Genomic DNA, 27,321 nt, shown 5'->3' on the forward strand with positions numbered 1-27,321 from the left:
TCTCCTTTGTGCATAGGCCTGTTTGGCTGTAGCTTTCCCTCTGGAGTAGCCACTTTTCATACGATGCTGAAGATGAATAAACATGCCTGAAGCAAAGGAACAGAGGGTTTTCCATGCCAGATGAATTAGCCCAGTTTTTCTATTGCTCTTTCTACTTAGTTAATGTGTGATCTTTTAGAAAAATAAATGTGTGAGGTAAAACTACGTAGTGGGACTTAAGAGAAAGAAGAGGCTGGGGAAGGTAGTGCTTCCCAAAATGTTCACAGATCACAGCATGCCACTATGTGTGGCAAGAAACAAGTTAGAGTAATTTTGGATGAGTCCTTACTCAGTGGTGCTTTAGATATGGACCAAGTAAACAGAACTTGGTCCCAGATTGCAGGGGTTTTTTTTCATAAACTTTTGAAGGAAATCGCTTACAGTGGAAGTGGAGCTTATATCAAAGACAGATAAAGAGAATCTATGATTTATCACTAGGTTACAAACAAAATTCTGCTAACCTCATGGAGCTTTATCCCCAAAGAGAACCCTTCTGATATCTGGGCCGACATAAAATTCAGAGCACTATGAAAGTTTCAGGATTTAGTTCACAAAAACCAACAATAAAATATTATTAATATATTTTCTACTCTCAATTTTCTAATTTAACACCCATGTGCAATGGTGTTTTCTAAGACAAGCCTGAAAATATAATCACCTTCAAGTAATTAATTTTAATTCTGTCTAGCTATGGCATAACAACTATCAGAGTACCGCTCCTTTTCACACATACAGCTGACTGGTCTCAGCCCAAATTAACATATTTCAGCACTGAAAATGGATATTTGTTTGCAAAAGACAGTGATCCCAACACTGTTGCTGACTCTGTGTGGATGCCTTGGAGAGCACAGACTTGCCTTTACTTCAAAGGGGCTCCGTGTCAGCGGAGGGATAATTACAGCAGTACACACTTCATTATGCACATGCCAGAGCAGAAGCTATTTCATTAGTGCTGCAACACTAGCATGCAGTAGGGTTGTTTTTAATCCAAGGCCAATGACAATGTGGTGTCAGTCTCACTTCTCATCCCAGAAGCCCCCCAAAGTCAGTGAAGCCCACCTCACTTTCCAACCAAGCACTACCCAAGCCTGGCCAGGCAGGAGAGCACTGCCTACACCTGTCAGCTGGGAGCTCTGCCTCTCAGAGCACAGCTGGGAAAGAGGAGCAGCTGATAATCACTGCTGATATACTAGTCTAGGGAATTTAACATTTAGTGCATTTCTCAGTCCAAGAAAATTCAAATCAATACTGCCTGTTCTGCAGGAGAACAGAGACAGGCTGGTCTCGGGGAAGAGACTCCCTCCTGCCAAAGCTGGCAGGAGAGGATTAAAGATTCATAGGAGTGTTGAGAAACAGGAGCAGAGAGAAAGGGACTCTAAACTCATGACTAAGGCACTCAGCTTTATAAAGGGAGATACAATTCAAACCTTCACGTTAATATTATGCATTTTACCAAGTAGACTGTTTAATATAAAAGGCAGAAGCAACCCACGACAGAAGCTAAAGACCCTTCTACACAATGCATATGTCATCCCACCTTCTCCACACACCAGCTCCCTATGCCATGCTTCCATACAGCCCTCCTCCCTCACCACCCTGCTGCTGCCCGAGGCTGCTACATACGCCCCCACCTAGCAGGTGGGCAGCATTCTTACTTCCTTAAGAGTGTTTGTTTTTCTTTCACATAGCCTTAGCATAATAACATCAGCACAGAGAAAAGCCTACCACCTCAGCATCCCAGCTGCAGCCCCTGGCAGCGCTCATGCACGAGTAAGTGCAAGCACACCAGTGACCCTGCTGCTCCTATGATTAGGAACTTCCTAACACTCTACAAGGAGCCAGCCTGAAGGAAACAGGCCTTATATCAGACCTCACCTCCAAGCAAATAAATTAACAGCAGTCCACCCTACAGTCCTGTGCTCAGTGTTATCACTTAGGCAGTAACTTCTTAATCATAGTTGTATCAAGCTCACACATAACCACAGAAAGAAAGGCTTCTCCAGACTTCCTTCCTATGTGCTTTTTTTCTACCTCCTGGCTCAATATAAAACAATATTTTTTAATAGTAAAATAACACTACATGTTAACTACATCAGGGGAAAAAAATCTGCTGACCTACAGAACTGAAGCTAGGAAAGAAAGCGATCAAAGAACCACTGCACACATGCCCTTGCCCCCCCCGGCCCCACAGCCTTGCTGACACGCGCGTTACGGGCTGGGTTTTTTTTTAACTATAACAATTTTTTAAGGGCTGGTTTGATCTAATATTTAAGCTACGACTTTACAAGGTTGTTTTGGTCTTTTTGTTTGTTTGTTTGTTTTTTAATGTGTGTGCTTGATTTTTGTTAAAAGCACTAACGTTTGTAGTAATACAGAGCGGCTTCTCTTTTAGTGTTAACTTTTTTTAGTATAGCTTTAGCACAACTTTGCAAGGTTTTTGTTCTCTGAGAGTTATTTTTAAGGTCTAAAGCTACTGTGAAAGCTGTTAGAGCAACTCTTCTGTACTTTTCCCCTGTTTTTTTTATCATATAGTTGCCTAATAGAGACTCTGTCCCCTGTTAAAATGAACTTGCTCATTTCACTGGTATAAGCAAAACCAGGCTATCGGCAGTCTCAGTTAAGAAGTACATATACAAAAAAGCAGTAGCACAATTGTTCTTGTCAACTGTATCAAAAAAGCCTAAAATCGGTTAAACTTGAGTTTTAAATATTTTCGGAAGTGGAAAAGTATTTACAGCATCCAATAAGCAGCTGAGTGGCCTAAGGGTGCCTGCAGGGCCTGCCTTCTCTGGGGCTCCTGGTGGCACGGGCCTAGGGGAGCCTGGCACTGTGGTGGCCTCTCTGGAAAAATGCTTCTCTAGATAAAATGGTTAGTAGAAATATTTCTTGGGCTTGTATTCTCTCTCCTCATTTCTACTTCTTGATGTTATATGTGAGGTAACTTCAATTAATAACACATTGCTTTCTTAGGTTCTTGCTTTTCTACCTCATCCATTGCTAAAAGAAGTGGATATAGAGTTGCTAGGTTAGCAGGAAGGCTGAAGGCTTTACCTAGTGCAGCCTGTTCAAAAATAACTATGTCAATAGTAGCTTCTCTTAACAAATGCTGTACAGAGGTTTTCCTTCAGGTCAAAGGAAAACAAAGCCGGTAACTGTCAGAACCATGTTCTTCTTCCCTCTGTGTGATGTGTGGGCAGGACTGGGTCTGTGAAGTGACTCATCCTGAGGAAAGAAGCAGCTGGTCTATACGAAGGAGTGCCTGAAGGGGTGTGTCCATCTGCTCTGGCTCCATTAAGTCTCTTTTCAATGGCATGGAGAACCTCTTTCCAAAAGCATTGTCAATGGTTTCTATGCAGTTAACCTTGGTGTCCCTGTAAATGCTCATTCTCTGCACTGGTTATTGGCTGTATCTACCAAGTTGGATATGAAATTCTAAAAGCAATCTTATTTTCTAGTGTACAGGACACATTAAAGAGCTTGTTTTGTCTTACTTGTATTAACGTTATAGGAAATCTGACTCTTTCCCTTCTGGTATGGTATGTCTTCCAAATTCCTCGATATCTAACTAATTCCTATTATATTTAAAGTATGAGACGGAACACTTGTAATGGAAGCTGTATGCATGGATAATAATTCTTTCCCCTGTAGGTACTGCAAATCAGAAGCGAGGGTTTAAATTAAAAAAAAAAATACCATCCTTTTAAATAAAAATACTTCCTAAGCATCCTGAAATAGTATGGAACTTATCACAGTTCACACAATGTACTTCATCTCCACACATATCATTTTGAATCATAAATACAGTGTTTACAGATGACAAAACTCTGTTCTGTTCTCTAGAGACTTGTTATTTCAGATAATGTATTTTTCAGGCCTGTTGGTCAACAGCTCACATCTCCAGCTTAAGAAATGCAGTGGCAAAGGCTTTGTTCATGGATACCATTTTGTCAGTTCAATTAATCTGTGGTGAACTTGCTTGTTAACTATTTATTTGTTCTGAATGTTTTCTTCTACTCATTCCTATTTGTCAAATCATAATTCTACCCTACAGCAAGAGGAAAATATATAGCTTACTGACACGAGGATGGATGTGTTGTCTTTCTATCTGTCCCATTGATACATTTCAGGAACTCTTTCAAGCCTTTTCTGCCCTTAAGGACTAGGTTTCACTTCATCTCCTTGATTATATACTTCTTTCATACAGCTGTAAACACTAAGTGAACTGACATTTCCTCTCTGTTCAAGACTTGTGGGCTTTAAATTGATTGATGGGTTTCTCTACATCTCTGATATACTGCATCCTCTTTATAGATCACTATTTACCTTCTCATGGGAATTTGTCTTATAACTCTGTTTCTTTAAGAAGAATTGAGGAAACATTACTAAGAGCAGGATGTTGATGGTAGCACATGGGAAACTGCAGCTCCTGTGGATGTGTGGTCACTCCTGCCAAAAGCAGGACATGAGTTACCTAAGAACTGCTGATTCTTTCAGTCCAGAACAAGACAGTCTGGTAACAATGCTGTTGATGTTTCCCCCTTAATATAAGTTTGCTTTTTCAGGGTAGAATTTCCAATCATCTTCAGCTAGTTATGTTAAGAAACCATGGTTCTTACTCCTGACTTCAAAAGGTCTGAAGCAGTTTTGATCTGGGTTCTAACGTCCCTGGAGAAGATTTTGAATATATGTGGCTCAAATTGCAAGAGTCAATGGTGGGTGAGAAAAATAAATCTCAAAAGAACATTCAAGCTGCTTGCTTCTAGTAGGCACAAAAAGTGTTAAAAAATACTGTAAGTACATATTCAAGCCTCTGCATTGCTCTAAGTGCTGATGTTGGAGGTGGCAATACACCTATAGACAGGGAGAAAAGGAAAATTGCACCCCATACTTAGGATTGTCTTGGATGAAAAGTCTGAAACACCATGCTAAATGCATTACTGGTTCATTGCATGGCATCTGGACTTTACCTTGTCCAAAAAGGAAGACCTCCAAAGCAGCCTTATGGTTAAGCAGTAGTAGGCAATGGTAACAAATGCAAGGCACCCTCAAATCAATTCCCCAGAAAACTCCTTTTCATTTTTCACTGAAGCATTGCAAAGCATTATCAAGCCACCTGATCTAATCAGACCTTTAATCAGGGAGTTTACCTTTCCAGAAGTCCTTTCTATTCAAAATTTTTCTGTGACTTTTATGATTATCAGAAAGGAAGGAATTGGGTACTAAAGAGCAAAAGACAAATTTTCATGACAAATCTAATCTGTAAAATGCAGGATTCAAATTATAGCAAGTGCTAAAAGGCAAAACAGTAATTCCATTCCGATCTGAAGTGGTTTTGATGTAGAAAGAATTGCTGATGGTGTCTCTTCTGCTGTTCCATATGGGTGAAGGAGCTGAGATAACCAGTTATGCCAGGAGCAGAGTCTCCTAGACCTTCATGCTTTCTTTGCTTGTCACACCGCAAAAGTGATGGCATATTCTAGTCCACAAGTAACCAGAGAATAATAAAAAATGCCCCCCCTAAGAAGTGCAAACCCCAGTGTCTTTTAAAGAAATTAAATCCAAATTTGTTGTAAACCCATACACTTCATGCACAAATTCCATTGCTAATCAGATGGGGAACTGCATAGGCTACTTCTCCCAAGCTATAGCAGTTGATGTTCAGGTTGCATACAACATAGTTATTCATCATACCTCCATAATGTGGTGGAGGACCACAGAGCAGAACCACTCCTTGTCCTTCTCTGACTGACACTGTACTTCTTGGCTTCATTTCAAAATTTTCAAGATCTTAAGAGAGGGAGAAAACAAGACCCAGTTATTAGCTCTCTGATTTAGTCTTAACTATATCCCAAGCTATGCAATTACATACCTCAAGAACATATTCATGTACTCTATAGCATAATATACTCTCAGTAAGTGAGTTGACGTACTCTATGGAGAAATAGCTCATTTGACCTAGTATCTAATCCTTTAGCAATCATGAGATACGTATTCATAAAGCAGTTATACTCTAACCCTGTGAGTATGTATTTGTAATTCCTAATTGCAAAGTTAGTGTATTGTTCCATGACTTTCTCTAGCATAATTTTTTTGGAACTTCTAGACTCTTAATCTACATGAGTAGGGAAAATACTATTTCTGCATTGTTTCCTCTTTTTTTTTTTTTTTAATAGAAATATAAAGCAGGTGTGCTATCCTATATATATATATACAAGTGATAATTAAACATCATCAGGATTCCCACAGAGTGTGTGTTTAAATGTTGATTAAAAGTATGTTGTAATTTTAATGAGTCTGTTCTGTCCTAAAGCTGGCTGCAGTAAGTGGATATGTTTCAATTGACCCAAATGAACTTAGCACTGGTTTTAAAGGGGAGAAAGAGGATACTTTCAGTAGGAAATCATGTGATGGTTTAGGGAAATCTCCTGTATAAATATGTCCATGCCTATCTCCCCTAGGTGACTTTTATGGCTATTAATTTTTCTTTTTCACTGAATCTAACACCACACTCAATCTCCTCTGCTTTCTTACATTTCACTGAGATGTGGAAGTATTAACAGTCTCGTTCCCTTTAAATAATTTGATAAGAAAATGTGACACAATAGATGTACATTGAAAACTGATTATTTAAATTTTGATCCCGTTCTCATCCTAATGAGACTTACTACTTTTGTCAGAGTACTTTGGGAAATGATCGCTTGAAATACATTCAAAATATACTTTCATAAAATAAATAGTATCAGCTTCCCATTAAAACTCTTCAGACTGTAGTGTCATATATGCTTGCCTTAAGCTTACTTTATTTATCTTGCTGCAGATTCTGGCTTCAAACAGTTGTTCCATTTTTCATCAGCAACTGATGAACAATGAACAACTACCTGATCCAGAGTTCAATAGAGAGAAGCTGTTCATGTTGGTCAGAGCAATAATGATTACTACCTGTACAGGCTTAGCTATTTATGTCAATATATCAATTTTCTCCCCCTTAGTTGAACTTTACACAGTTAATTTTTCTTCTCCTCCTCTACATCTCCTGTATATTGGTCTCCTATGAAGACATTGTCTACTCAGGGGTGACTGAATTGAATTAGGCAGCTGTAGCACCTCCTTGTGCTGTCATAGCTACAATAGATGGTACCTGTCAATACACTGGGAAAGTGTTTTAAACTCTGATGTTCTTTTAATTGCCTACTGGCTAGATCTCTGCCTTGCAGTCTAGGTAGTCCAGGAGGACAAAAGACAAGAAGGGAGAAAAAACCCCAATTTATTTCGGTTTATTCACCCTGTAATATTAATTTAAAAGGGGGAAAAAGTGGATGGATGTAATATGACTAACTAGAGTTTAAATTCATAATTAGAAGGTCTTCACTGGTCCAATCTCTGAATGTGTGGGTTTGTTTATTTACCTGTTTTGAAAATTCAGTCTGAGAACATTTATCAGCTTTCTTCTTTTTCTTGCCTGTGGGTTAAGTGTTTTCTGAGAAGGAAAAGGCCAGGAGAAAACACTTGTTTGGAAAAGTGGCCCCAGGGACAACTCAAGACATTAGATAGGGATTTGCTTGGGCAGGCTAGCCTGAGCCTTTCTGCTCTGGGAGAAGCTTTTTATGGAGAAAAAAAAAATGCCCTTGATTTTCCCCATTATTATGTTAAAAAGGAAAAAGATTGGAAAGGTGCAGACCATTTAGATCTTTTAGGATTCAGGCACTAGCAGCAGAAATGGTCACATTTCCCTTCCCTGTTGCCTTTCTTGAGCTGCTAGGTTGTGCAGTTTCTACATAATAATGGAGTTTATAAAACAAACAAACAAACAAACAAAAACCACACCAAAACTCTTGGGCAGGATGGAAAAGTATATGTAGTCTAACTAGTGGTTTCCAATACTTTCTGCCATGGTAAATCAGGCCTTTCTTTTTTTTTTTTTTTTAAGAACAAAATTTCACTTGTTACTAAACACCTGAGAAAGGAGGAAAAGAAGAAAGCTCAGTGCAGCAGTGGCAAAAGGCTTTTGTGACAATTGAGAATTAACTATGTAATGCTTTGCTCTGAAATTGGAATAGATTTTGGAAAGTAATAAGCTTCTAGCAGCAATTCTTAGTTTAATGACATGATATGTCATGGTATCATTTTTACTCTAATTTTAGAAACTCACCTGTCTCTGTTTCTCCATTAAAACCATGAAACTATCCCTGGTTTAAATAATGAAAAAGCAATAGTAGTAGATCTCTTATGAGGTCCACTATTTTATAATTTGCAGGATTACTTTTGATTATATGTGGGGGAAAAAGTTGGCTTTGCCTTTTTAATCTACACTTTTCAAGCCTGAGCATCAAAATCTGTATGCAGGTGTCTGAGCTCTTTCATACCATGTTTGTAGCTTACTTATACAAAGCAGCTCAGCTTTTCGAGTGCTGGAGAGAAGATTTTAATCCCATTATGCTTACTAGTGAATCACAGGTATTAAAAAGTACATAAGGAGGCACATAAATGGTCACTTAATCTATTTGTTTGGCCCCTCACAGGTACAAGTACACTATGTCCTTCTTAACAGATACTTATTTAACCCATTTTTAAAGACCTCTAGGGATCATTTTCTTTAGGCAGTCCCTTCCAGTACTTGATTCTGAGGTCTTTATCACACTGCATCTTTTAGAAACCCCCACACTGCAAAATTCAGAAGGCATAAACAGGAATGATTTTTTTTTCTCTCTGAAGTTGATTTTGACAAATAATTGTACAAAATAAATTTATTCAGTGTCTCTCTCTGTAATAAAGAATCATTGCACATTAAAAAAACCAACCTCTGAAAGAGCAAAACAAAGCAAAATGATTATAAATAACTCATTAGGGGAGTCGGTCTTACTCTGGTTGTCATCTTTATTGGACCCTTTCTCCAGGCAGGCAGCATCTCCTATGAAATATTATGACACCTCATTCAGATGGGATTCAATGATGAATTATAAAATTGTCTATCTTTGTTAAGTAGTCCAGGGTGATAAAGAGTTGGACCATCAGAAATAATGTTTCTTTTTGCTGGAAGCAGTCTTTCTGCCCAAAAAAATGTTTGCATACATTTTTCGCCCCTATGGAGTTGCATGTATTTTCAGTGATAAATTTCAATCTAAATTGTGCTAAATATATATATTAAAAATAACCTGAAGCTTAATATAAATGTAGGTATTCTATTTTGCTCTTGTTTTTCTGAAAAAACTGGCTGCTTCTCAAAACCACTTCTCTTTGCCCTGAGCAGCCGTTTACACCAACAGAGCACAACCACCCTGTTCTCCCAGTTAGTTACCTAGCATAGCTTTATAACATAACATGACATAATCTGAGAAAGCATAATGTTGCTTGTCAAAAAGAGTATCAAATAAAATCACAAAGATCAGGTGTTTGGCACACATTTAGATTGCTAATATACATTTAGGAATAGCAGGACTATTTAACAGATGGTATATTTGCGAACTTCAGTGTTTCTGCAGAGATCTATAAATAAATTATCACCTAGTTTCTACATAACTCCTTCTATTCTTTGTCTGTATTTATCTCATTTTATGAACAGTGAGTTCCCTCACACTGCATTGCTCTCTCAGCTGTGAGTTTTAACAGAAAAACAACTTTTTTTTTTTCCCCAGCACTGAGCATGTTGGCAGATTACTATTGGTATAGCACGATTAATCAGTTGGATGTGATAATGAGGTCATGTAGGCTAAGCAAAATGCTCAGCCTAACAAGTGATTCTTCACAGTAAAGAGTGGAAAATATATGGACTCAGCTTGTGCGGCAAGGAGTCATCATCTTTGTCTGGGAACATTTGCAGACCTATGCAAGAAAGGTGTGTGCTCTGAACAAGGAAAACATACGGCGTTTTGTGGAAACTGAACTAGAGGATGACGTGGCTTTCTCTGGTGTAAGTGGGAAGACCTGTAGTGAAGGAGGCTTTCGGCTCCTTACCAGCTATGAAGGGAGGAATGGGGGGAAGGAATGGACCAGAGCTTTTTTCGGCTAGTGTAGGTCAGTAGGACCCCACTGGGGTCAAGGAAGTTATGCCGATTTATCGCAGCAAAGCAGATGGCTTGGAGGTCTTCCATGTAGATTATTCAATTCTGATGAAAAGAGAAGTTGAGGAGAGTAGTGTTTCTCAGTGAGGGTGACCGTCAGCATAGCATGACTGAGCACAGAGCTGCTGCTGAGAGAAGGCAAGCAAACCCACAGCAGTGGGTGAGGTGTTTACTTGAAATGATGAGCTGTGGCGATAGAAATGAGCTGTAACTGATATACGCAAATATTTCCTGCTAAAGTACTTGTGTTAATTAACAGGTTCAGCCACACAGTATTTTTTCTTTAGTGTTTTCAAGCTCAGCACTGACATAATTGCTGATTGTATCTCAGATACCTCTTCTAACTTCACCACCACTATTACCTGCACATCTGGGTGGAATTTTTAACACAAAACTGCCTTACGGGGTTTAGAGTGGTCAGTTTAACTTGCACAACAAAATGTGTGAAGACAGTCAGTTTTCCTGGGGTTAGGGAGCTACTAAAATGTTTGATAGGAACAAAAACCTAATCGCAACCAGCAACTCATTTGTTTCAACCTTCCAAGCATGTATTTGAAATTCCTTAAACTGCTTAGGGATAGGTGTGGCATTTCCAAACAACTCCATTTTGAGAATGAGCATAGAACATCTTAATGATACCAAGTAGCACACAAGGAAACTGGGGTGTTTTAATATATGAAATTGTTGCATACACTTAAAGTCCAATTTATCACCCTGCATAATGATTAACAGTTCACCTGAATTAAGGTAAATACATTCTTTCTTGAAATTTTGCTTTGTTTTCATAGTTGTTTTGTCATAGCATAATCCCACATATAGTTGTAATTACTTGTGATTGAAATATGCAATGAATGTTAAGACAGTAGTAAAAGTACTGTAAAAATTAGCTATACTCCTGAAGACAAATCAAGAAAACTTTTAACATTTCCATGTGGCTCTGTCAAACTGATATATCACATCTGTTCCAGTTTCTTCTGTTTCTTTTATTGGCTATGATATATTGCAATATGATCAGTGTTACTGAATGTGATATATCACAATAGAAACTCTCTCACAGGGAAATGACATAAAAATTACAACCTCAGCAGTTTTTAAAACAAGCTCATCGTTATGATTTTCTATAAGCATTTCTAACTCGTATGTTATGAGCTGACAGTTACCTTCACTTGCTGGTGACTATTGAATTAGGGGGCCCATTGGCAAATGTGGGTCTGAATTCTGTGCCCAGTTTGGAGGAATCAGATTTGCTATAGCTGCAAATAAGAAAAACTAGAACTTAACGGATCTTTAAATTATCTCAAATTCTGGGAGGTCCCATACTTGGTCAGATTTTGGGTTGTGTTTTTTTTTTTTTTTTTTTCTTTTCACATACAGGAAATCCCGAAGTTTTAGGGGGCTAAAATACCTTTAGATACAGACTGCCTGTTGCCATGAGGTTGTGATCATCTGTTCAGACCACCCCAGAAGAACTCCTGTGCATTTAGCCATGTTTCTTGCTTCTCCTCAGTATCGTTGTACTGAATTGCCTTATAAGAGACTAGTACCAACCTCTTGCAGCCTTTTTTGCAGGTTTCCAATAGGGTGTGTTATGGAAATATCTTTCTTTCTCCAAATACCTCACAAAGGAAGGGCTCATCCCACTTCCCACAGCTTGCATTGGAAAGTTAACTCTTTTTGTCAGCTTTCAAAACTGTAGTAAACTTGCTAAACAAACCCTCTGACAATTCCTTTGTCTTGGTAATAGTGTCAATACATTAATCTTTTCCCGCTACCATCTAATCTCAATTTTTAAAATGTTCTAATTGATTTTCTATGAATTCAATTCTAAGATTAAGAGCAGTGTTATCTCTAATTAAGGTGTCTGAAAGCTGCTTAGCATTTCCCATTTCCTGATTTTTAAATACTTGCTTTTTCCACTAAACACTTACTGAGTTCTTCTGCACTTTCCACATTTGAAGTGCATGCGAGCCTCTGCTTTGTCAGTGTTGGAATATCACAGGGTCTGTAGGACTTGAAGTTGCTTTAGCCAGGACAAGCCTGGGCAACACCAGAGTGTCTCCTTTCACCAGGACAGGTTAAAAATCAACTGTAATTCCCAATTCTGTTCTATGTTTTACCTGAGGTGAAGACTGCATCCCACTCTGATTAGAAAAGATGGTTGCTCTCTCCTTCCTCCCCGAAGAAGGTCACCAGGAGAGCCAGGCTATGTCTCCTGCCCCAGAGTCTTGCTCCTCTCTGCCTCAACAGTTGTTTGCCAAACTGAGAGGGGAGAAGCACAGCTGTAGGGTCTTGTCCTTCTCAAAGGCTGCATAATCAACCAAGGGCCTTCATTTGTGCTGCTTTAGATAAATTGCTTTGAAGCTTCTAAAGGGGAGAGGACCTGTAATTTACACATTAGGATGCACATGGGGCCCAGGTCTTCAATTCAGCTTAAATGGTATGAATAGCCAATACAGGCTCTAATTTTCAAGGTGGGGAACAATAATTTCTGCCACAGCCTGATTGTCTTTTTGAATTAAAGAGTGAAAATGCCCTTTACAAAGTAATATCAAGCTTCTCTAGAGGAAAAAAATGGAAGGTCACAATTAAATTAAACAGGGAGAGCGGTGGTGGGGGTGGGAAAAATCCTTAGCTGACTTGATTTTTGTTCATGCACCAAGAAACCTATGCTGTGAAGATATAGTGCTGGTCTGTATCAATTTTTTGTTATTTTTTCCCCTTTTAGAGAGTTAGCAGCATAAAATATTAAAGCTTTCTTCTAAACCGAACACAGGACTTGCACTGAGCAGTAAGTGTTGATGCAGCCTTAGGGCTTTTACTCTAAACCCTGTCTGCAGGCCAGAGGCATATCTGAGGATGTGACCCTCTCAAAGGGAGAGGGATGTAAGAAATATATTTTTAATATTTTATATTCCTGAACAGTTTTCTCACTTGTCACAGCAGAGTTCATTTGTCACCTGTCATCATAGAGTTGCTTTGCCGTCTGCATGAGTTTTCTCCAGATTGGAGTGTTCTTAAAAACAGATTTCTCTCCCCAGTCTAAATCTCATGGGCCAGATTTATCCCTGCCAGAGCTACACTGATTTGACTGACCTAACACCAGAGATGGTCCCAGCCCCCTGTGTCAGACTACCTCTTGGCAGGGTTGTTAACTGTCATCCAAACCCAGCTTCTTTCATTTGTATTTCCCCCTGCTCCCACAGACACTTGGTTTCCCAGGGTGCGTGGAGGTGGTTCATCAGCTCACCCCTTCCCTGGGATCTTGACCTTCTTGTTGGCAGTGAGCAGCCATAGCCCTGGTCCTGTGGAGAGCCCATTTTGCCTACATGTCCAAAGTCCTGCTGGGTACTTTCTGACAATCACCCCACAGTCCCACTTCAGGCTGGAAATTTCTTTTTATAAAGAAAGAAAAATCATCTACCCACAATATAATAATATACATGCATAATATGTTCAATTAAAAAAAAAATGGCAAGGAAAAGAGGTGTCTCATGCACTGTTGCAAGGTCTAAAAAGCATGGCCATGTATATTTCAGCCCTTCCCAAATTCCTGCCCAGCTCTTTGGAGATCTCAATCCAGCACAGAATTACTTCTTGCAGAATTACCTTGGGTTATCCTCAGACACCACTGCTTTATCTTACTTATTCCAGTCGCAAAGCCATCAAAGACTTCCTTCCAACAGGAATTTCAAGGTTTACCTGAATGATTGATGTAAAGGATTTTTGAATGTGAATCTTTTAAGTGGGATTTCAGGTGTAATGTATGTTATTAGTTGTTCTTTCGGTAGCATTTAGAAATTAATATTTACAGCCCAGTGCATTCTCTGTACTAGATGTGGTCTGCCTATTGAGAAAAGCTGTGCCTGTGGCCTTATTCCTTTGCACCGTGGAAAGTACCAATGACACACTCTTTTCCTCCTTCTTCAACATAAGCAATGGCATAGAGAAGTTCACCTTGCACCTTAAACCTTTGTATTGGGCAGGATCAACCTTCACTGCAAAAATAACTAATTTCATTATTTTTCTTAAAAAAAAAAAAAAAGCCGATTGTATATTCCAAATAATTTAATTCTTTTTTTTTTTTTCTTTGAAAGCCTCCACCTATAACTTCTTTTTTTGTCACACCAAAGAATGGAGAAGCTCACATGGACATTGTGGATATTTCATTCAGTGATTTATTGGAGTCTAAGACATATTGTCTGCAATGAGAGTAGAGCAGATAAAAAGAAAATCACCTAGGCTGCAAATATAGACTGGTTTTATCCTTCAAAAATATTAAATTTTATCAATCAGTATCTAGCAGCTCTGGGACCTGTAGATGCTTTGTTACCTACCGTATCTCAATCACATATATTGCTTTTCCAATACAACTTGCAATGGTTTGATTTAGGATAAACACTTTTATAGGAACTACAGAATAGTAAGTAATACATAACTAAAAGATGATCTTCAAATACTTATACATTCCCTATTACTACTTTATCTGACTAGCTCACTGCCTGTAATACTACTTACAACGTCTCCGTTTCATAGATAAAGAATTCCTTACAAGTACAGGAGAAGTGAGAGCATCCTTTTACAACAGAAGTTTAAGCAACTAACCTAATGGAATAGAACAGCTTTTACAAAGTATCCTGATACAGCATAGCCTTGAACATGGTGTTTAAGTACTCAAAGATGTTTAAACCATTTGAAAGAGGGAGAAAAATGCAGCTTGAGTTTCTATTGATGCTTGATCTACTACAACATTAGATAAGAGGAATGTTGTTACCATCAGCTCAAGTTTGTGTGTTTAGCAAAAGAGAGGAGGTCATGATTGCATTTGGTGTTGATGGACATTAGATGGGCTCTGAGAACACAGAGCAGACTCATCTGTCCAGGGGATGATGAAGAAAGAAAAATCCCTTCATTAAGCAGAGATACTTCATATCTTCTGGTTTTAAGATTCCAGGCTGTTCTTTCTTCAGGAATGTCTGGGTGTTGGCATGATCCCATTCTTGTAGTATCTGAGCTTTAAAATAGAAACACTGTTATCACCCTACCTTGTCCTGCCAGCAAGCAGGTGAAACCCTTCCAGGCTTCCTGCTTCATCACTGTTGAAAGGTGGTTGATGGCTCCTGCTTTTCCTTAAGCCTGTGACAGCTTGTGTGCGCACAGACTTCTGCAAAGAAATAAATACTGGAAAGCTCAACAAAGGTATGGGAAGGCAAGCTGAACATAGTGTTGTCTTGCAGCCCTTTTGGCCTTCGAGTGACAAAACTGCAATGCTTATAGTTTGTTCTCTGCAAAAATTCTGCTCAAAGAAGCCTTTAAGGAAGCACAGTGCCCCACCTCTGAGTGGCTAGAGCAGCATATAGACCCCTGACAGCAATGCATATCAAGTTCTCACCATGTTTTTCCTAAGCTTGTGGGGAAACATTGTGAAGAAAAGTGGGGGTAGGGTGGGGGGAGTCTGCCTGAGGCTGCTGTCTGCCCCCTGGAGAGCATCCATTAAGCAAAGACCTTGATGTGGACTCCTACCATGGGGAACTGCTGCAGAGAGTGCTGGAGCACTGGCACAAAGTGCCCATAGCAATCAGAACTGATAAATGAGAGTTCCATTTGTTTTCATTCCAGGCAGAATTTTGACAAAATACAGGGTTTATTTCCAATTAATAAATGGAATTCTTGATATATTTACTGTAACACCTGTTCAGAAGCTTGTACTCCACCTACCCATACACAAGGAGAGGTAGGTACTGCTGCTGTAGTTATATCAGATTCTTTGACTGTGGTTAGAAGTCCAAAAGGAAATTTTGAGCCATAAGCCTATTTAGTGACATAGGGAGAGACAACAGTCGTATTTCCATCCTCCAGACAGGATCGACCTGCAGGGAGTGTTGCTACTGCAGGTTGCATTTTTTTCTCACCTGCTTGTGGCAAGATGCAGTTTGTGAGTTGTTGCCAGGATCTTCAGGAGGGCTGTGTAGAGTCTGGAAAGGAGAATGTTCTATATCTGATTCTCCGTGTATCTGCAAGTTGAGATATGTTTCTGCATTATATATAAGGAAGCCCTTTCAAAACGGAGAGATAGGCTTAATGCATTACATAGCATTTATTTGTTATGAAATGATGTGTATAGAGGCAAGTCTATGACTTTACCTGAAGTGTCCTTGGAAAGGATAAGGGAAAGCAGTAAATGAAGTAAAACTTTGGGGGATGTATCTTTGATGGTGACCTGCTTCTGCCACTAGAAAGCTGAGGTTTTCCTGTGTTTGCTTTTCAGTTACCAGCTGTCCATCCCTGAGTGCCTAGTTGAATTCTAAATTGGGAAACATGTATCTCCTTTTGAAAAAGAAAGAAGTTGCAACATTCATTCTTGCAATATAAGCTGCTAGACAGCCTGATCAGTATGCCAGACCTTGCATGCAAGGATGAATTAACAATCAGTTTAAAGACCCTGAGAGCTTTACTCAAGGTGGTAGTTATAACATCTAGCACGCCTTTTAATCAAATACAATTGTTACAGAGGGATTTCTGGACACGCACAGTACCACAATACAACCCATCCAGAAGTGCATGTGCCATTTAAGCTAAAATTCATGCATGTCCAGACTTTGCAAATCCAGACTATCTGATCTAAGTGTATTGATTTTTCCATTTTCTGTTTCAAAGAATATACTACAAGTAAAAAGGGTTATGACATTTTGAGGCATGCTGCATTGCTTTGTGATGTTTCTGTAATTTGTGTGCAGTCAAAGGTAAATAACATGATGAAGTAATCAGATGAAAAGTGGGCTTTCATGCTTGCTGAGCATCTCGCAGACAGTCACTCTAACAGGGCTGTGCTAATGTTCAGGCTGTCATGATCTACCAAAGACTAAATGGACTTGATGGCTTTTAATATATTTCCCCTGAAACGGTTAAATACTAGTGATGGACTATTATGTTATGTTTCAGAATGGAAAAACTCTGTCCAGGAGGACTTATTGCCTCTTTAATTTGTTATTTCAGCAAAACTGTGTTCTTCTATCTTACAAAAAGCACGTGAGAGCACTTGGGAGCTGCAGATTTTATTCCAAGTGCTCCACCACTATCACTCTCATCCATGCTGCTATGAGCACGTTGTCACTGGCCATAGAGGAGAGAGGATATGGGTATTTAGGAAAATGCTATTGAAAATAAGCACCAAGCAAAACCCCTGAGCATCCCTTTGAAAAATGTGAGAATATGGTTGCAGACCAGAAATGATAAGGAAAAAAATCCTTCCTTGATCTGTAGCGCTGGGGGACACTTTTAAAGAATGTGGTCTAATGGCTCCACTGTGTGCTCTCCTGTGTGGTTCTGGACAAAATGACTAATCCTAGTCATGAATTTAAATTGTTGTCATTGTTTCTCAGAATTCATGATTAATAATGGGGGCCTGAGGTCTGAGAAAGCCACAATCATCAAAACTGTCTGTCAGAGATGGTAGAACAATTTGACTGAGAATCTAATTTAAGATCCCTAGGCAACTAGATGTTTTCAATTAATACTGAATTTTCTGGGTTTATGCCCTGAATAGTTATGAATTAAGTTTACATGTGATTCTTTTTCATGGTGGCATACTTTTTTTTTTTTCCTCTAGTTTGTTTAATTTGCACTTGTTTCTCCTATGTATCTGTTAATGTCTCTGTTATAGACATGTATGAAAACTAAAAGAATTAGAAACGGGCCTGGACAGTTTTACTGCAGCTAGTTATGGGGATTTCCCTCAAGACCAGTTGTTTGCACACAGTTACTTTTACTTAAAACTGATGAAATAATTAAAACAAATCCCCTGTGTGCCTTGGGTTAGAATTCTGGCTGAAGCCATATTTAAGCAGTTTTCTATAACAGGGTTTTTGTTTGTCTTTTTTAAGGCATGAAATGCAATTTAGGTGCTCATCATTAGTAAAAATAGAATTTTGCAAAACACCTCATTAATATGCATATGAATGCATCTTGGCACCACAGAATAGGATAAACTCTAGGTTTACTGATCAAAATACTTCTTTAAACCTGGATGCTTTTTTTCATTTGTGAATTTTGAATGCGACTGCTATCTCTGGCTCTGGGTCAGAAGTGATAGCTGCTGGGTTTGTGCCTGGTTGAGCTCTGTGGTGGCTTTGGGGGGTAGCTTTGGCAGTGCAGGGCTCAGGGTGGCTGCTTCTTCAGGGTTGTCTTCTCCCATGTGCACACAGGAGAGGCAAAACCTGTGACTTTTGAGTAGCTTGTGCACAAGCATTTTCATTTTGGTTTGGAAACTAAGTTGTGTAAAGCCTGAAGTAACACCTTCCCTGTCCCCATCTCTTTCTTTAAAGATTGCTCTCTTGCATAGTTCATGATGAACTCCCCACAACGTTGTCTTCCCTTTACGTGGAGCTGAAGCGTTACTGGTGACCTTGTGCTGGATGTGAATGCTGAACTTGGAGGGAGGAAAGTGCCATGCGGGTGGCAGGCTGTGAGCAGGGATAAAGCTCAAACCTCAAATCTGCATGAGGACCCATGTGTCTGTGATAGGCTCTGGCTACACAAGCTGGGATCTGACACCAGTGCTTTTTAACCAGACTGAAGAGCCAGATCAACAGCTCCAGCTCTTGCAAAACACACGTTAGCTTTTCAAAATGTACTGCTTGCTGGGTAGCAAGGGATGTGCAGGATTTATAGGAAGCTTTCAACTTTATTTATGATAAAACAACCCATCTCCAGGAAGTACGAGTAACATAGGACTGCCATCGTATGTATCCCACTAATGCATTTATATGCTCTTGCTTTGCTCGCTTTCCCTGATGCTGTCTCTCATTTTCAGCTTGTAGCTTTAATAATCTATGCTGCTTCCTTCTGTACAGTATTCCTCCTGCAGCTTTCATTTGACAGCTCTGTTTTTAATAGAGGATAAGCATGAAGTTCTAGCTGAACCTGAAGACATATTTCTAATCTCATACTGCATTTATTTTGCTACTCAGAGAGCTCACTATCTTGAACAGAGGGAAAAAAAAGTATTTTTCACGTATTAATTTGACATGTACAATAGGTTTCCAGAGGTATCATTAATTCAAACTCTGAGTTAGTTACCTTGTAGCAAAAAGACAAATACACATAAACCCTGTTACTTGGATAATAGGTCTGATTCCATTATTTATCACAGTGATTGCAATAATTTTCCAGGCAGCCCAGTTCAGGGAAGAGTCCCATTTTGTTAGGTATTGAATGAAAGTGTCATAATCAACATTCCTGCCTGCTTGGATTTTAAGATATAGCCTGAAGTATTGGTTGAAACAAAGTAGTAAACTGGATGACAACATGAAAATAAGAAAATGTTAACTGTGAAATAACTGTTTCAAGGTAATTTGTTCCACTGTTCTCATCAGGTCATTATAACATTTTCCATATACTGTGGGCTTTTTTGTATTGTAAGACAAGTTAAGACTCTATGAGTTTCACAGTGCTGCCACTAAATTGAAGCATTTTCCTGTATGTGTTTGCCAATGTAAATGACAACCTTCAATTTGTCTGTCCCCTCTTTTTTTTATATGGGAAAGGATGTAAACATCTATCACCGCTAATGAAAATGTGGTGTGCTCCTTGAATGTGGGAGATTTTTACTATTAGATGGTTGCTGTTAAGAACTGGAGGATTAAAGCAGGATGGTAGCTCTGGGTTTGTCTGCTGCTCGGGCCAAATGAAACCCAGATGTTGTGACCTGCTCCCCATAGTAACTTTGGGAAGTGTCTTGGTGGGGGTGCGAAGCCCAAGTAAAAGGACTGCTTGATATTTAGGCCATTTTGATTGACACATATTGGCATGAGACTTCAAGCTATTAGTGAGGTAAGTGCTTCAGAGGGAATGCTTCACCAGCACAGGGTATTAAAGAACTGGTGTTTTAACAGCTGGAAATACTTAAATTGATGAAGTCCATTTTCTGGCAAACAAGTCCTGTAGCTGCTAAGTGGCATCAGCTGCATCACACTGAGATGTGCTTTTCCTCCAACAGAACGGAAATTGCATGTGATTTCTTTCAGGTTTTCATGTCTGAGGGCAGACTGCTGGCCCACAGCCGCACCAGGAGCAGGGGAATTGCAGGAGGGCTCTGCAGAGCTGCCTTGCTCTGTTGGAAGGTGCATATCCATGTTTAGATCCTTAGCAAACCCAGCCTCATAAAGAAAACTGTGTGTTTGGGTATATAGTTTCTCTTTTCTATTATGGAGAACTTCCAAAGGATCACATTTCCAACAAGAGCTTGAAGATGAGGCACTTCTGTGCCAACCAGCATCTTTCATTCCCCTGAGGACTATCAGGGATGCATTTGTGAACATAGGGACAAACATGGACCAGCATCCTGAGAAGGACTTTTCTCCTCTCTCTTCCTTTACCAGTGGGGCCTTCTCCATTAGCTTGCATTCCCTTCTTTCACCCTTTCAGCTTTCTCCAAAGCCTTCTCCTTGTGAAGAGTTAAAACAGGCCAATTTTCCAGAGCTAGCTTTTGGCCTGCACACTGTTATGAAATGGTTATAGCTAATAGTAAACATAGAAAGCCAGGGAAGGGAGGTGCAATGAAACATTATGCAGTGGAGTGCTGGCCACAAGGGCTGTGTATGCCCCGAAAGCTGGTGCACCAAGCTAGTGTGATTCCCTATGGGCTGGGACAGCAGTCAATGGGAAAGCAAAGTGATTCCAGGAATTTGAATCATGGGTAGAATTTTCCAGGCAATGATGAAATCACGGAGTAATGTGACATGCTGAAAAAATCACAAGAGCCCTCTTTCCTTCACAGATAATCCTCGTTTTTCTTTTTCCCTTCTTTATTTTTTATACCAAATTTTGCCTTCGTTTAAGGGTATTCCTTTGCTTTAGGTCTTTTCCCTGCTCCATTCCTGACCTATCATGGTTCCTGGGGGATTACAGACTCCATAGACAATTTTGAGGTGGCCATCTATTCTTGCTTCTTTCTAAAATGGGATTTGTTGTGTCACTAAACAATTTTAATTCTCTAGATTTTGAAATAATTTCCCTTACAGGAAGGCTGGCTTGCAAAGATATTTTAGAAAAAGTGGAAAAATAATGAATAAGAATTCTTGTTTTCATTTGACTAGCTCTTGGGAATCAAAAGCTCTTTGAGAAATTCAGGGTAAAACATTATTAAATGAGATACTAGCGATATACTGTTTGATCAGCTCCACTAAAAGAGAGTCTGTGAACCATCCTGACCTCTAATGTCTCCTTTGTATAACCCCTGCGACATGAGATTTGCTATGAGAAATGGAACAAGATTAATAATTAATACGTTTGCTGGTGTCTGAAATAGCGACACAAGGTTGGCTTTAGACACATGTTTTATTAATGAGGTTTGAAAACAATTGCTTTCTCCCAGCAACAGACAGCTCTGAGCCTTATACTCAAGAAAGGGATGGAGGTGATACCTGGGATTTTTTTTGTCGTTGCTTGTTGTTCCCCTCCCAGGGCATTAACCGAACTTAGTCACCACATAAATGTTGTGAAAAAGATTGTGAAGTTGTGAAGAAGTGAAATGGGGGGCAAGCCTAAAATAAATATCAAATTGTCTAAAGACATCATACGTGCTCTACCCAGTCGAGTCGAAACCTGAAACATATCAGAGTATAACTCACAGTTTTCAAAACTCTGTAAGGCAAAAGTGTTTCTTCCTCTGTTAATTTAAAAAAATATCAATGTGGCAATTAAGATTATAATGTTTTAATGACTAACGTACACCTCATTATGCTATAGAAAATAGAAAGCCTTTTTTTTTTCCAATATTCCCCCCTGCAATTGTAACTACCTGCAATATAGCAAAGAGAGCACTGTCTTTTAAAAAGTGGAAACACCTTTATTAAGTGAAAATAATTGCAGTCATCATCCTTGACCTTTCAATTTTCTGAAAGTTATTCTTGTTCCTGAGGGCTAGCAGCCATCAGATGTCTGTTTTTGTTATTAATATTTACCAGGAATGATTCTTTTTTTAAGAATAAGCACTGCTGAAGTGAGCCAAACCCTTTGAACAGAATCACTGATGATACTTTAATTATCCAATAAATTACAGTTCATGTGCAGAATTAATCGGAAAATAATGCTTTAATAAATATAATCTCCCCAACTTACATGCAAATTGAAGCTTTGCCTTCCTGCTCAGAATTGTTCCAAATGAATTTGTGGCCAAACACTGGTATGTTCCAATATCCTGTTTTTTATGTGGGTTATTGATTGCCAAGCTGCCTCCAACCAACCTGTAGTGATAACTCATGGTAAGATCAATATCTGTGCCATTTTGCTTCCACCTTTGAGGGGAAAAAAATCAAATTATGCTTATAATTTACAGAGCCTATTCATATTTATCTTAAATAGTGTGCTGTAGCATACCTGTAATGATAAAAATGTAGTTAACTATCACAAAATTATATCAGTTTTCACACAAGACTGCTACTTATATTGATGATATTAATAATTCTGTTCTTTGAAAAATCTTTACTGCTTTTATGCTAGTCACCAGTGTTCATCCAGATGTCTACAAAACGTAATTATAACTTATTCATACAAACTAAGTTATCCATCCAGTTGGGAGTATGGTATATGCCTCAACTACAGCTACCTTATTTTTTGTAATATAAATGGTAGCTGAATGTGCTTTACATTTGTTGTGAATGATGTCATAAATTGGGTTACAAAAATAATTTGGCAATATAGATCAGGAAAGATTACACCTCAGAGGGCAGACGGAAGCAGAGAGAGAAGTTTTTATACAAAAAAATTGAGACTGATAATTTAATAACACTGCTATTTTAAAACATGATTTCTCCCTGTTAGTACACTAAGTAGAAAATGGATTGTCTGCAACATTGCACATTTATTTACAGACATCAAAATAAAATTTGTATTTCAAAGAAAATAAATAATATCTGTTTTAAGAAGGGAAATTTTGTGGCTTTACTGTCAGTCACATAACAGTTAGATTTTTATTATTTACATGAGGTCCAGAGGAAGAATAAAGTACATCAGTCACTGACGTCTGCAAGCTTTGGGCTTGTTAATGCCATACTTTAGGTGGTCAGCAATCCTAAAACAACCTAACCACATATTTTTCTTCTTTTAATTTTATACCACAACCATTTCTTCAACTTGTATCATTTTTGTTGACCTATGTGGGCATGATGCCTTCCCCTCCCTAGGATGCAAAGACCACAAAGGAGATGCTAATGGCTCACTTTGTGTTTGCAGAAGGCTTTATGGCAGTCCTGGAAACAAGGGAAATTGTCTCCTTGTTAACTGTCTGAAGGATCACGGCATAAAAAAAACTTCTTCTATTTCTTGTTTGCAGAGATGAACTTCCTGGCAGTATTGATTCACACAGTTAACAAATTGAAGCAAACTTGCACCGTAACTATATTCTAGAAAGATCTGACCTGGGTATACAGTGCAATACTTTATTTCTATCAGCCACAGACCTTTCTCTACATGATCAGGCAGCACAGGTAGTTGTTCTTTTGGAGGAAGATTTCTGAACTGTGCTGTGAAATGCAGTTCTGTCCAAGGGAAATCTTGACAGATATGTACAGAAGAAGCAAAGATCATGACCTTTCAAGTGGGCACTTGTTTTTAAACATCAGTAATAACTGATTAAAATACAAAATCAATTGAATTCTGTGAAAAATTCTAGTAACATTAAATTATTTATCTGGGTCTGCCAGTCACTGCCTCTTCTTTCATGAATGCAACATTAAGAAATTTAGATGCAACAGTGGACCATCAGCAATTCTTCCTACCAATTGCAGCCAATTTTTGACCTTTTCATACTTCTGTATTCCTTTTTTTACATTTTGCTTTAGTTGGTCTAGGTTTTTGCTTTTGTTTTGAAGTATTTTGGGGTTTGTTTTTTTTTTTAAATTTTCACAAACAAGATCAAAATCATAGTTGGTGCCCATCCATGAGCCTGTTGTATGAATCAGTAGTCTGTATCATTGTTAGGATTTCGCTGGCTTTCAGGATTTACATATGGTACACGCTGTCTAAACCTTTCAGTTTTCTAATATAGGATATTCTAGTATTTAGTTTGCCAGTTCTCTTTAATTTTGGAATCAATCACTGAAATAACTGCTGTCATCATTACATGGCTCCCAATTAAGATCTATAATTGTTTTTCAAAACAAATGCAAAGTTGTTGGCTTAGTTGCTGCAAATGAATTCTTCACAGTATCCCCATAATCATTCTAATCACCGTGGTACAATGATTATTAAACTTTGCATATAAAATAGGGGTACATATCCTGGTGTGGGCTTTTTCCTAATTAATATGTTTACACCATTGAAGGAAGCAAATTAATGAATTCATGTGATAGACAATGATTTAATGACTTTGTGTGTTCTGCAGTGTACTGTCTAATGCACAGAAATCTTTGAAGGATTATTTTAAGAAAATTTTAGTATAAGCCTGTTCAGGCAAGGATCATCTACATATTTTCATGAACTTTTTCATGCAACCATTGGAAAATTTTATAGGTATTAAAGAATTATAGGAAATGCATCCTGGACCAATTATTTCAGAACCTAGACTTCTAAAAATATGCTATATTCTGATGCTGAATTCCCTAGCGATGTAAAAGTTTTCAAATCATATTGGTATTTTCAAAGTTAAAAAGAAAACAAATGTTTTATGAATTCATAGAATAAATAATTAGATTTTCTTTGCTTCAAAATCTAACCTTTTATAGAACACCAGTTATCAAATATTCCCTTACAGTTTTCATTAACTTAAAGGCTTTCAGAATATATATATGTGGGACCTTCCCCCCTTCCCATCTTGGTTTAAAGTTCTCCAGCAAGAGGCAATCTATTCTTGTTCTCTTTTTCTTAAATTGTTACCAATTTATCCTAATATTTGAATATACTAATACACCAGTATTATTCCAGGCCACTGGATTATATTAAATATTTGATGCTGGGGTTATTGGGAACTTCCTTCTAAAGTACACTGCAGTCAAGTTACTGATACAAGAACAATCTTCTAATATGTGATGATTTCCCCGTATTTATACTACTTAATCAATACTTCTGATTTGCTATTCAAATAGTCTCTGAGCAAATACAAATGAAGAGGAGTAGATTTTATTAATGAACATGAATATATGAGTAATGCGTATTTACAATGCAACTGCAAATTATGTGATCTGTCTTCAGGGTAGTATCTAATAAAAGTACTGTGGGAAAATAATATAATGAATTTCTATCATGTTTTCACCTTGAAAAAACACTCATCTAGCTAAAACGTTCAAAGAACACAGAAGAGCATGAAACTTATAAAATGGTGAAATGTTAGAGATCTTTGCAGAATACAAATATTCTTAGGACTTCTTTGAGAAATGTCAATATGTTTCATTATACATAAGTTGACTGTTAAGCTGCATACCCACAGGTTTCTCTGGTGTTTAGACTTCCCTGACCCTTTCTGAGCTGAATTTCCTCTAGGCCATGTAGCTACTGACACCACAATCCTGACACCTCTGCCTCCACCCCAACCCATGTTCAAATAAATCGAGTGGAGCTGAGAAGACAGAGTCCTCAGCCTGTAGCCACCACGTTTTTGTTTCAGGGAGATGAAACTGCTGTTTGGTCACCTACAATCTTTGATATTTTGGTAGGGAAAATTTAAACTTTTGGCATAAAATTATGACTTGTGGTAAGTGAGTAATTAGCTGGAAAATTTCTGATCACACCTGTGATCAAATACTACACAGTGCTATGTTGTATCTCGGTAGCTATAACTAAATGCATTCCATGTCTATGATTAATGAATCTGGAAAATAATATTGTTCCATAGAAACTATTTAGAAAAAGGAAACACTTTGTTTCAGAAGACATGACTTGTTTTTGGAAATTAAATGTGGAGTTGTATCAATTTCAGTGAAACTATCAACGTATGAATGTTGAAGTAGTTAAGGAATTAGTTAAAGATTCCACTGAGGCAATGTGCAAATATTTTGGTTAAATTCAAATGCGGTATTTCATTAATCTGTTTTAGTTGCCTTTAAAAAAAGATACATTTAGGACTATCAGAATTTCCTGCTGAAAGAGCTTTCTCCAGCTCTACAAATAAAAACCTGGAAGTTTCACAGAGCATGCATGGCTGCATCATGATTTTGTATCAAAGTTATCATAGCTAGAAGCTCTTCCTTGTATATCTCTCTTCCCTAATTTGAACTACTTTCTGTGTGGATTTATGCATACAGGATTTAATGAATTCTCTTTTCAATGTACTGCTATAATAAAAATATGGAGGGGGTTGTAAAGACTTCATTATGTTCTAAGTTTTCTAGATTATTTGCTTTCAGATGGAAATATCCTGCCAAATCACCTGAGACTTCCTCATAATTGGGGAAATAAAAACTTGCAGAACACCCTAGTATACAGCATTTCCATAGTGGAAGAAAATAGAAAGTTTAAAAACTATTGACTGTTGCAAGACAACAGAGGTTGGAGGCATTTTTAATTCAATTCCACTTTTGAGGCAGAATCTGCAGTGAGCCAAGGGACTGCATTTTAGTGATCAAGTAAACTATAGCAGGATAGTCATTTGTTTTTCAAGGGTATGAATAAGATAAATATATTTTGGGGGTTACTGGGAATCATTTGACAATTTTATACAATGATTATACACGTATTTTATGTCTTTTGCAATCGTCATAGACTTTGTGCTTCTGTTCCCCTCACTTTTATTTTTCTGCTACAGTTATCTTCTGTGGTACTTTGATTTGGATTGAATTTGAATCTCTTAGCTTATTTTAATACATCATTCTAAGTTATGTTGAAATATTAAAATATTGTTATAATAAATAATGCTTATGCTGTCCTTGGATTTCTTATTTATTTATTCAATTGACTGCTCTCTGTGAAGATTATTGAGCGGAAAAAATCTTCAATTTCAAACTTACTTGAAAATGCTAGATTACATGATTACTCTGGATACTGAACGTAAGTTCAGGAAAAGTTAGAACTAAGCACCTGGCACCAAACAGGCAATGTCAAGCAAACACTTGCTTGGCAGGCTCTAGGTGACTTCTTTCTGGGTTTTTTGAGTGTGGAGGAAGGCTAGTTGGACCGAACTGAATGACTTAATGGGAGAACTGTGGAACTGGGATATTTATGTTCATGGATAGGCTGTAAGCAGAAAAAGAAGTTAAACTCATTACTTAAGTTAATTCTTCATGGTCCTTCAATC

General features: G+C 38.2%; 1 protein-coding gene across 4 annotated transcripts in view; it reads right to left on the minus strand.

The window, feature by feature from the left end:
* Nucleotides 1-27,321, minus strand: part of CNTN6 (contactin 6) — a 149,290-nt gene that overhangs the window by 61,808 nt on the left and 60,161 nt on the right. For 3 of the 4 annotated variants that reach the window (XR_005827710.1, XM_040593036.1, XM_040593035.1), the window contains exons 4-5: nucleotides 22,215-22,390; nucleotides 5,731-5,826 (exon numbers count right to left, since the gene is read on the minus strand). Coding sequence is in view for 3 of the 4 variants with exons in the window: in XM_040593036.1 (XP_040448970.1) it covers nucleotides 5,731-5,826; nucleotides 22,215-22,390 (272 nt within the window). In the remaining variant the exon portion in view is untranslated. The remainder of the gene's footprint in view (nucleotides 1-5,730; nucleotides 5,827-22,214; nucleotides 22,391-27,321) is intronic. The other variant, XM_040593037.1, reaches the window with a different exon arrangement.

This window comes from Falco naumanni, chromosome 4, assembly GCF_017639655.2.
Source record: "Falco naumanni isolate bFalNau1 chromosome 4, bFalNau1.pat, whole genome shotgun sequence".
Taxonomy (NCBI): Eukaryota; Metazoa; Chordata; class Aves; order Falconiformes; family Falconidae; genus Falco; species Falco naumanni.